Genomic DNA, 11,658 nt, shown 5'->3' with positions numbered 1-11,658 from the left:
TGTGTGTTCGTGTAACGGGAGAGGCGTTCAGACGTGACGAGTAGCCGGCTCCAAGCGAGAATCTGGCTGGGATTGCACACCGCAATGATCCAGGCCGAAGTGACTAAGGAAGCACTTGGCCTTATCTCTGACCACTCAAGCTCCTCTTCATCGTTCCATTGTTCTATCATATATCACTAAATGACGAGTGTTAGCGTAATCTTGCCCTCTGGGTTGGCCGTACATGACGGAGGTGGGGCCGCCATCGGCACCAATCAGAGGAGAAATATAACTGAAGCTGCCACCATGCATAGCTGGACCTCGGCTGTCCGACCAGGTAGCCTTGCGTATGAATGATCTAATAAGCCTAGTAGAAGATGTCGGTGTATGGTTTCTCCGCAGCATAAGCATCGTGTAGGGATGGCAGTCAGGCGGGGAGTGAAGGCTCCCGTCCTACGGTCGTACCAGATGACGTGAATGAGGTGGAAAGATAAGCTCAGGGGTACGTTTCAACGCCAGCCAACGACGTGGGGGGTCGGACTTTGACGGGAAATCATGGACGCCTTAAAGGTTACAGATATAAGGTTTTGGTGCTCTCTGGCGGCAAATGGTGCCGCGAAGGCAGGCAGGCCATGGGGCGCGGCGCGGTTGGTCCGCGGCCGGGATTGTAGGAAGCTTGCTGAGGCCCCGGTGTACCAGGATATTAAAAAAAAAACACTACGTAGGATCGTATGGTTGGCGTCCGCGCTCAACATAAACCCTGATCTGGGACAGATGACGAGAGTGTGACGTTCTGGGGGTCTCCGCTCGCTTTGTCCGACCGTACGATGGATGGGCAGGAGGATTCGGCGTTGGAAGGACGAGCTCGAACTTCTTTGCCTCCTTCATATTCCGGGCTTCCCTTGGAGAGAGTCGGTCGGTGGTTGGGTCTTTTTCGCACATTCCTCCCGACTCTCGAGAAAAAAGAATAGACGAGCAATCACTCAGCGACTCGAGTCACAACACAACGACAACGGATTCCTGGGCAGTTTGTTACACGAAGTCTTCCAACCCAACAAGGGAAAGTCGGCAAAAATGGACGACAATATACTCCTTGGCGATTATGCCATGGCTATAAAACGATGGTTGGTGTCACCTCAAAAAGGGGAGGACATTCAACTGCGAGTAGGTATCGTTTACGAACGTCACGATACTGTTTCATTAGCCTAACATCCATTAGAACCTCTGGCTCATATGCTTACATTACTCGCTTTTGCAATACCAAACCCTCGAACATTATGGCTCCAGCAGATCTGCCAGCGCTTAACGTGGGTTTCGAATTTGAGTGTTGGATAGCAACGATCTATATCGATGTAGAGCGTGGGGACTACCCATATAAGGGTGAACGGGTGTTCGTACTGACGGGTACAAATAGTACTGGCAGTGAGGTGTCAGTTGAGACAAGGACCTCCGACGGCGAGATTCTGACAGATGGTTACAATAAATGGAACCCTGCCCCAGACGACTGGAACCCCAATGAGGATCGGATGCCGACTGAAGCAGTGGTACAAGGGATGCAGAACAGTTTCCTCACCACTGTAGCAAACGTTGTTGGTTCAGAAAAGGTATCCAATCTGAATACCGAGCACCCCAATGTCGGGGATTTGGTCGATGGAGTCAGTCGAGCTTTTAGACAGCACACTGCCCACCGGGACGATGGACGTGAGCGGAATCTTTCTTCAAAGACATGGAGGAAAGACACACATGTGTACGAAGGAAAGCTATACTTTGTGGCCTTCGAGTGGCGCACAAGAGTGTACGTGAGGGCAAACAAGGAGGGCGGCAAAGTGATGCGTGAAGAGCTTAGAGTCATCCTCAAGCGAATACCGGAGGAACATAATGTTTCAATTAATGCTGGAAACGATTGTTTCTACGAGCTTCCCCCAAGCATTAAGACGAAACACAGCGTCCAGCCCGGAGAAGCAAGAGCTGGTATACACATTCATGTCAGCGCTGAGGGAGTCTTCGATACACCCACCCAAGGCCTCACGGTGGAAGAACACCGGGAGCAGCGCGAAGAGATCATGAAAAAGCGTATCCTAGCTTCCAAGAAGCTAATCACCCTGTACTGGCTGGTTGAACCAAATATCTGCAAGTTGCATGCATCTTGGAGGTCCAAGGATCCGAGATACGCGGGCTTGCTGAGGCACCACAGTAATCTGGCGTTCTATCTCCTAGACCAGGAGCAGAAAGATAATTCCCCGTACAAACACTGGGAACACGATAAGGAAGAAAACCAAAATAAGGCGAAGGGCCACTATAACAAGGGAAACTTCGATACACATGGCAAAATTGCTGAAGAGGACTTAGACTCAGAGGCGAAGACAATGTACGACGCAGTGATTGCCAAACTGCCAGGCGAAAGCGAGGACCGGAAACTGGAACGCAAAACAATCAAAACAATCTGGTCGTGCACGAATATGGACCAATTGGTATGGCTCTGCGCAAGTTATTTTGGGAACAGAAGAGCAGCGCTGTCTCTCAATCAACTGCTGCCCGCATACGGTTCCATTTACAACGGTGGGGGTCTCCGGGAACCGGCGCAGAGACTCGGCACGGTCGAATTTCGGGCCATGCAAGGCTCCTTCGACCCCGAAGCCGTCATAGCTTGGTCCGATGTAGTGATGCGATTGACCGAGCCCTGTGTGACGGAGGGTACCGACGCTTTCGTCAACTTCGTCAACCGTGTCATGGAGGCGCCGGAGCCCGGAGACACCGTCAAAGCTTTCATCAAGAGGCTTGGCTTCGACGAGGAAAGTCGCCCGTACAAGTTCTATAGCGATGGACTGCAAGCAAGACTCGACATCGAAGCCATGCCCAGGATTGGCGGAGACTCCACACCGAATGTCTTGGTACCGAGGAAGTAGTTGTTATTAGTATTAGACACCGAGCCCTGGTTGGGCCATGCTGCTATGCTGTGTCGAACGATGTGCAGGCATTGCAAGCTAACAGCAGGACTTTGAGGTAGTGTGTGGTGGAATTGGCGTTATGTAAAGAATAAGGGTCTCATTTAGTTATTGCACACTCTTTGACCAATTTCGAAATGATATCATCTTCAAAATCAAGCTTATTTTGCATCGGTGATCAATTGCTATGCGCATGGTGATCTCCTATTTCTGAAACCCCTGTTGGTTAGTTCGAGACTCGGAAACATCTGCATGCCCGTCAGAAAGTGTCCCCCACCCCTGCTTTGTCTGCTCCTTAAGGGCTAGCCCGCTGCAGCTGTGCATGTCATGGGAGTCTGTCTGGGGCCAAAAGCAATCGTCGCAATTGATTCTGCGATTGAACCATGACATTGCTGCCAACTCGGTATCTGTGGTTACGAATAGCTTAACGATTCCAGCAATTTTGCTACAACAATAATAGTTTTACCACACCAAATACATCTGGACATTGAACTTATAGGCTTGGAAGTATGTACGCCGAGCTATATGCATTTTGCAAGTGCATTGGACTCAAGTTCCAGAAGTGTTCTGGAGGAAACATGTGCCTCGGATAGCTTCGTGCCAAACCTGCCACAAGAACCAACTGCTTCTGCCATGCCCAGAACTGGGCCACTGTGTCTCATGCTGTGTAAAGTGAGCGGCACTCGAGTTACCATGGAAGTAAAACAACAAACGGTTTTTATACACATTGCAATATCATATAAGAGTAAGATGGATCAATCGTTATTTGCAGACTGGCATCAAGCGCACACAGAATGCAGAAGCCAAATGTAGAACAGGCCCACCTGCTTGGCACCTGCACTAGCCGCAAGCTGTCAGCCGCCGTCAGTCCCCTCTTCAGGTCCCCATTTGTGTGAAGATCACTTCGTCTGCGCTGCGACGCAAGATGCCCAAAGATGCCCAGGGCAAACAAAGCTTGTTGTTTTTTTGCTCGTCATCAAACTGAGAACTGGTTATTGCTGCGAATGCTTCATTCTCCTTCTAAACCTGTCATCTCATTCCACCCAGCCCTTTTGCTTCCAATGACGCTATCACAAAGCATGACACAGAAGCGCAGCGGCTACTTGTCCATTAGTGGCAATATGATGAGTTCCATCCAATCTATTTGTGCCCTAGAACCGGATGATGCCCCTCGTTCTTTCCGTGCAGAGAGCCTTCTTCTCTCTCCAATGAGCCGATCATGTCATGAATCCCGTCCGTGAGACAAATGCCAAGCAACCTCCTTCCTCTGTCGAAACGAGCGAATCGAGGCGGGCCTCCCAAGTGGCTTTTTCCCTGCCAAGACCGCCCATCTGCAGGCCAAGGGGCTGGACTGCCTTGTTGGCTCTGGGCAGCTGCTATTCTCGTCCATTCTTCATGGGCGGCCCCTCCGCTCCGGCTGCCCATTGCAGTCGCGCCTGGTCTGCTGTGCTTGTGGGTTTTGCCCAGACAGGAAACACGAAGGGTCCATCAATTGATCGATTTCGGAACGTCCAATTCGCAACGACTATCTACCTATCTGTTGAATCGGCCGTCTAGCTGTCTCCCGCTGTCTTGTCATCTTTGGTTGCTTTTTGGTTTTATTTCATCCGTGACCTCTAGACGACATTGCTGTGTGCCCTTGCATCACATGCCCGCCTGATCCCCATCTGCTCCAGTGCGCCGTGCTCTCTGCTTTTGTTTGCAACTTCTGGGCTGCACCTCAACGCCCATGTACAGAACAGATAGCGTCTGTGGCTAGAGGGACATTGATCTCCTTGGAGGTGAGGAGATGTCCGATGTACGATTGCTATAGATGGTGCACCTTATTACATTTTGGAAATACGACTTCGAGGCTTTGCCATTCTCGACATCTGCCCAGCGCAGCAAACATTTCCCAAGGCCCTAGTTGGTCGCACGGCGCCGAACCGCAGCTATGCTTCGAATCCGCAGATATCGCCTCTTCCTAGCTTTGGCCGTTTTCTTGGTCTTCATTCTTTATCGCGTGAGCAGGGGTGGCGATCGATGGGACGACTTATCCACACCATTGCCGTTCAAACCGTTGCCAAAGGCGCCAATTCAGAATCAGCCATTGCGCGACTATGACCTCCCCACCAAACCCCAGAAAGCCGCCCAAGACGAGCCATCGCGACAGAAGCCTTTGAAGGCGGCCGACAAAGATGACGTACTCGTCAAGATTCCGATATTGGAAGCCGAAGACCGAGCCGGAAAGTTCGACGTACCGACTACGACGTCTTTGACCAAGCCGAAGCCCACACTCGCTGACAGCAACGACGCTTTGCGACAAAAGGAGGATCAAGACCATGCCCCCCGAGACCACGCAACCGCCCACGATTCCTGCCATCAATATCCCCGATCGAAAGACGCCGCAGGAAGCATTGCAAGAACAACAGCACGCCCAGGTGCCACTCGATGACCCGCAGTACCAGGCTGCTACCACTACCCAAATCCACTGGTCCAAACAGCCCGAGCACTTTCCCATCGCCAAAGAGTCCATTATTCCCCTTCCGACCGGGAAGCCAAAGATGATACCGAGGGTGCAGCATTCCTTTGGACTGGAGTCGGAAGAGGCCAAGGCCAAGCGACTCACGCGCCTGGCCAAAGTCAAGGCTGAAATGGAACGTGCCTGGGGCGGTTACAAGAAATATGCTTGGATGCATGACGAACTGTCGCCCGTCAGCAAGGCGTTCAGAGATCCCTTCTGCGGCTGGGCTGCGACCATGGTGGACGCGCTCGACACATTGTGGATCATGGGCATGAAGGAGGACTTTGACGAGGCTGTCAAGGCCATAGGGACCATCGATTTCACCTACTCGGAGCAACGCAACGAGATACCTGTTTTCGAGACCACCATTCGCTATCTGGGTGGTTTGCTTGGAGCGTACGACGTGAGTGGAGGCAAGAAAGGGGGCTATACAATCTTGCTGGACAAGGCGGTCGAGCTTGCGGAGATTCTCATGGGTGTGTTTGACACGCCCAACCGCATGCCTATTCTGTACTACAACTGGAAGCCAGCATTCGCCTCCCAACCTCGCCGAGCCGGTAATGGGATCAGTATCGCCGAGCTGGGATCCTTGTTGATGGAATTCACGCGACTTGCCCAAATCACCCACGAAAACAAATACTTCGATGCTGTCGAGCGCATCACCGATGCCTTGGTGGACTGGCAGAATCGAGGCACCATCGTTCCCGGCATCTTCCCCGAGCGAGTCGATGCCAGTGGCTGCAATCGGACTGCCGCCACTGATGCTCAAATGAGGTTGACAGAGCAGGCGGCTGAGAACATTCAAAGTTCTGTTTCCACGCCCGAAGGTTACACTGGAAGAGAATACGACAGCACGCTGAAGCCCACGAACCAAGAAAAGGCGGATTCGCTCTCTGGACTCCCCCAGGCAGCAAGAAGACCTCTCCCGGCACTAAGCAGTCCCACTCGTTAAATCGTCGGTCGCGTCCAGATGACGAGGAAGAGGTTGATGACCGGCCGCTCACCGCGAAGAAGGGTTCTGCTATTAGCGCGAACAAGCCGAAAAAGCCCCCTGTTTCGCCTCCTGATTTGTACCAGCAGATGATGATCCATGGCACAACCGGTGAGCCATACGAGGACTACGAGAAGGAGACGTGCTACCCGCAGGATTGACCACCGGATCGAGCTTTGAGACATATTCCATGGGCGGTAGCCAGGACTCAACGTACGAGTACTTCCCCAAGACATTCTTGCTTCTTGGTGGTCTGGAGCCCAAGTACAAGAAGCTGCACATGGACACTGTCGATGCCGTCAAGAAGTGGCTCCTTTTTCCGGCCGATGGTCCCCAATGACCGCGATATCCTCTTCAGCGCGAAACTGTCGACAAATGGCAATCCCGAGAAGGATGCATCAATCGACTTCGAAGCGACACACCTGACTTGCTTCCTTGGCGGCATGTTCGGCTTGGGCGGCAAGATCTTTGGCAAGGGAATTGACGTTGCCATTGGCGAGAAGCTCGCCGACGGTTGTGTTTGGGCTTACGAGAGCACCGCCAGTGGCATCATGCCCGAAAGCGCCACCGTTGTGCCGTGCAGGTCGGCTGACGTCTGTCACTGGAACGAGACTCTGTGGCACGAGTACCTCGATCCCATGTTCAAGTCCCGAGACTCGGAGGTCGCAGTCTGGGAGAAGCGCCACGAGGAAATTCAGAAGGCCAAGAAAGAAGCGACAAAGCGAAAGGCGGTGCTCACAGCTGCGGCCCAGAGATCGTCTGCCGATGCCGACAAGGAAGCAAAGATGGCAAATCGGGAACTTGCCATCGAAGGGACTGGCTCGCCTGCCGCCACGGACAACAGCACCAAAACGGTCGGCACTGCTAACCATGATTCCCCACCGGCTGGCAAGGAGAAGGAGGCGGACTGGGGCACTCTTAGAAAGCGTGGTCTGGACAGCACCGATGACCTCGAGACCAGCTCGAACGACAACTCCCCGCCTTCGAAGACGGCCAAGAAACTGTCGCTCGAAGACAGCTTGGACATGAACGCGTCAGGCGGGGCGGGCAAGGTCGGCATGCCGCTGCAGGTTGGCGCTGGCCAGATCCCGCTTACCGAAGAAGTCAAAGAGCTCGACGAGACCTTGAACATGCCGGACCCCCCTCGGCCTTTCACGCACAAGGAGTACGTGCAGCATCGACTGGACCATGAGATCATTCCTCCCGGATACGTCAGCATTTTTGGCAAGAACTACATCTTGCGGTAAGTTAATCAGCCCCTCTTTGATTTTTTCCTCTTGTATACTAACGAGTCTGGCGACACTAGGCCCGAAGCCATCGAGTCGGTCTGGTACATGTACCGCATCACGGGCGACACCAAGTGGCAGGAAAAGGGCTGGCGCATGTTCGAGGCCATCATCAAGGCGACGCAGACCGAGTCGGGCCACTCGGCCATCCAGGACGTGCTGGTGCCGTACCCGGACCGCACCAACGAGATGGAGAGCTTCTGGCCCGCCGAGACGCTCAAGTACTTTTACCTGCTCTACAGCCGGCCCGACGTTGTTAGTCTTGACGACTACGTGCTCAACACGGAGGCGCATCCGTTCTTGAGGCCGGATGCTTCTGTATGATCATCATGAGGTTTTTGGAGGACCGAGAGGGGATGAATGAATTGTGCGTTTACATGGGATGGAGCTCCTCAGTGGTTACGCGGCATATAGCTACAGCCCGCCACTGCATTGTTGGTATCGGCACGCCAGAAGAGCTGTCGTGGACAGGATCCTTTCTTGTAGGATTAAGACAAACCTATCGTCGCTTACTACTTATATACACATCACACGAGGAGATGGTATTGGGATACAGAAGAGAGAAAGACGGCTCATCAAGGAGGAGAGGGGACGGAAAAGAGGAAAACACGGGCGCCAAATCAATACGGGCGGGTGACGGCGAATGGCGCATACATCAGTGCATTGGGTTGAGTAAGTAGGGTTTGGATTCATTTAGAGAGATCCTACCTACTTACTACTTGGTACTTGCTTGTTTTACTTTAATCGGAATATATTTTATTCACGGATTCAATCCTTTCTCTTCGCCTTAGTTATTCTACTACTCCTTTTCTGTGTATGTCTGTCTGTCGCGTTGTTCCGATTCCATATTCCATAGTTGACAGTGCCTCGACAGCTCGGAGCATCTCCTTCATTCATCAAGGGCCCCCTTCCTACCCTTGTGTTTACCGGACTGGTGTTGCCTCCTTATCGTGATGACTGAGAGGCGATGAATGAGTCCATCCAGGAAAGAGCAACATCGTTACGTTGAAGCAAAGCTTGGTCAGAAACATCGTCACAAAAGAAGTCGAGTGTAAGTAGGTATTAACGTAGACAGACCATGCTGGTATGTCACTTGATTGTGTTCTATCCATCTATCTACATTACAACTCAAATTCAGCACCGTTTCCTTTCCCTCTCTTCCATGCAATCCGAAAATGTCGACCCCCTTACCCCCTGCGAGACACATCAGCAAATCACACACACGTACACATTGAAACACAGCAAGCATCGGTAGTGGAATTTCTCTCTTTTTTCATCATCATCGATCATCTTTCTCTTCATTTCATTATATCTGCATCCGTATCTTTCCTTCCACGTAGTCGCGGTTGCGGTGGCGGTAATACCTTGGTCCCGGTTCGGTCGCAAATGGTCCCTCCCCCAAAAAGAACCAAACCGTCCAACCAATCCCCCAACCAAGAGAAAATCAAAAAGGGGGCAAATAGGTAGTAAACATGTGGAAATGTATGTGTCTGGTTATTTTCCAAATGACACAACAAAAACAGGTTTCCACCCCGCTATCCTCTACCTCCTGCCATATTAAACTCCGGTTCCCAAATGCTCTGTTGGATGATTTTGTGCGATGGTGATGGGGGGTTGTAGTGTTGCTGCAATTGCTCCTTGGCCTCTTTTCCCCGGACGATGCGCGCTTGCTTGCTTCTGGGACTCCACACGCCCGCTCACCCCCATTGATCGCCCACGAGCCAGATGTTTTTCTCATTTGGTCGTGGCGCTAATGAGAGAGAACGTGCGCTAACGCGGATCAGATCATCGATCGTATCGAAGCGGTTCGAGGATCCAAGGAGCGGAAATGTACAGTGCTGCTGAGTAGTGTGTGTGTGATGTGTGCGTGTGTTCGTGGTCGTCTATAATGTGGTCGTGGTCATAAAACGCTTGTCGCATGCCGTGCCTGCCTGAATCCCTGGGGGTCTGAAAGAGAAGATGAAAAAAAAAATACAGAATGATCTCCTAGCCGCCTTTCGTTTGATCCGTGCTCCTCCGTTTCGTCCAATCCGTCCGTCAAAGTTTTCGTTAAATACAGTCTCGTCGAAAAAAGGTGTTCTCATGTCGTCTTGTCGCTCGGTTTCCTCCGCCCCTCCTTCATCAGTCGGCCAGTTGCGTCAACACCCGTATACTCAGGATCATGACGAGCAAGCCTATTGTGACGATGATGAGGAGCGTGAAGCTGAACCAACCCAGGACCATGGCCGACGTGCCGACTCCGGATAAGACACTACCATTCCCGAAGTCTTGCGCTATGACCGAGGCGGCTACTGACGCTGTATGTTGCCACAACACACTGACCAGGACGAAGATGGAGGCGATGAAGATGATGGCGAGGGCGATTTGCGACACCGGCCTCGAGGGGAACGGCTTGATCTCGCGCTCGGAGCCCTCCGAGTCTTCCTCCTCATGCCAACCGGGGAAGGTGGCGAGCAGCAGGAAACACACGAAAGCGAAGATGATGGCGATGATGCTGTTCAAAGGGTTGGTTAGTTCAGTGCACTTTTACCGGTGGAATGGGTATGGGTAGACGTACATCAGATATGGGAACACAATCATATCTTTGAACTGTGCGGCCAGCCAGATCAGGTTCAGGGGATCCTGGTCCACTGACACCTCGTTCGCCAGCGCCGTGGCATTATTGCTACATAACCACGCGCCGCCGTCCGGGTTGACGCAGATACCAAAGTAGCCGACGCGAGCCTGCAGATGGGCGGTGCCGACAATGTTGCTGATGGCTTGGTTGATGTTGTAGTCGACCTGGGCAGTGTCGGGCACGGCCGTGTAGTGTTCGTAGTAGAGCGACAGCAGGAAGATGTCGGGTATCAGCGGCGACGAGGAGGAGCAGCCGGCTAGTAATAATGAGAGCAAAATTATGGATATGGCAATCAGAATCATCAAAACATGGTGGTAGCCCAGGAACGGTATGAACCCTACAGCGCAAAGAGCAGTGTTAGTGAGATGTCTCTCTCTTAGTTGCCGTGGCATGCCAGCAGCATTCCTCGTTGCCGAAGTCGAGTTGGGTTGAGAGGTTGTACTTACGGTACCAGCCGACTTGGAATCTTTCCGCCATTCTTTCGATGGGTATGTATGAGAGAACCTCCTTCTTCTTGAGACCTCAGATTCCCGAGGCGGAACTTCTCTTGATTAAAACCCTCACCGTCGTCCTCCGTGGGAGCGACGTTGGGTATGAACTCGTAGACAGGACAGCAGCTGTGACTGGGTTCGCTCGGCGATCGACTTTGCGCGGACAGCAGGTTGGAATGTTGCCGTGATGCTATGTCCCGGTCGTGCAAAGCCTCCCAATGCTGGTCGTCTCGTATAAAGACGCAGGAGGATGCGCCGGTTCGGATGGACTCGTTTCCCTACGTGTTAGAGCAAGCAGCTGCGTGCTTGTTGACTGTGTTGTGGAGTGTTGTGTGTGAGTGAGTGGCTCTTGATGTGGGAGAGAGGAGCTTGTATGTGTGCGGTGGTGTGATGTAGAGAGAGAGTAGAGTAGAGTAGAGTAGAGTAGAGGAGTAGAGGGAGTGAGTACAACTCGGAAGTAGATTAGTCAGTTGAGGTCAATAACAATTCCCTATGGTGTTCTCGTCAATAGCCAGCTGGGTTAGAGTTTTTGGCAGTATGCAGGTCTTAATTGCGTAACTGGAGTAAGTATCGAGAAGAGGAGGGAGAGAGACAGAGGGAGAGAGAGCGGCAGAGAGCGCGAACGGAGTGAACGTCTTTCGGGTCAGTCTGTCTAGTCAGTACGAATATATCGGTGGTTGGTGTAGAAAGGTGGGAGCTGGAGTAGTAGCAGTAGCAGCGATCTTCTTTTCTGGGCTTCGTCTGAAAGTGGTGGTATGGCATGCATGTGCAGGCCAGATTGGAAGAGATGAAATGGGTAAGAATTGGAGACAGGCGACAGAGGCAGCGGATTTCATTGGACTAGCC

At 52.3% G+C, this 11,658-nt stretch overlaps 3 protein-coding genes across 3 annotated transcripts; 2 read left to right on the top strand and 1 right to left on the bottom strand.

Annotated features, from left to right (window-relative positions):
- Positions 1–1,256: 1,256 nt before the first annotated feature.
- PG994_003251 (TBC1 domain protein) lies at positions 1,257–2,885 on the top strand (the record flags this gene model as incomplete). The annotated part of the gene is made up of 1 exon (XM_066854660.1): positions 1,257–2,885. The coding sequence occupies one exon, from the start codon at positions 1,257–1,259 to the stop codon at positions 2,883–2,885; it is 1,629 nt and encodes a 542-aa protein (XP_066718938.1).
- A 1,972-nt stretch (positions 2,886–4,857) lies between these two features.
- PG994_003250 (glycoside hydrolase family 47 protein) lies at positions 4,858–8,028 on the top strand (the record flags this gene model as incomplete). The annotated part of the gene is made up of 6 exons (XM_066854659.1): positions 4,858–5,153; positions 5,233–6,254; positions 6,308–6,560; positions 6,620–6,724; positions 6,777–7,661; positions 7,725–8,028. The coding sequence occupies 6 exons, from the start codon at positions 4,858–4,860 to the stop codon at positions 8,026–8,028; spliced, it is 2,865 nt and encodes a 954-aa protein (XP_066718937.1).
- Positions 8,029–9,825: 1,797 nt separating this feature from the next.
- On the bottom strand, positions 9,826–10,798 carry PG994_003249 (uncharacterized protein; the record flags this gene model as incomplete). Its single annotated transcript, XM_066854658.1, has 3 exons — positions 9,826–10,198; positions 10,262–10,658; positions 10,768–10,798. 3 exons carry the CDS (start codon positions 10,796–10,798, stop codon positions 9,826–9,828), a joined length of 801 nt encoding a protein of 266 aa, XP_066718936.1.
- Between the last annotated feature and the right edge of the window lie 860 nt (positions 10,799–11,658).

Source organism: Apiospora phragmitis (assembly GCF_038363925.1).
Source record: "Apiospora phragmitis strain CBS 135458 chromosome Unknown utg000004l:1.0-3135199.0:1.0-3139288.0, whole genome shotgun sequence".
NCBI classification, from domain to species: domain Eukaryota; kingdom Fungi; phylum Ascomycota; class Sordariomycetes; order Amphisphaeriales; family Apiosporaceae; genus Apiospora; species Apiospora phragmitis.
This window is presented reverse-complemented; position numbering and strand designations above follow the sequence as displayed.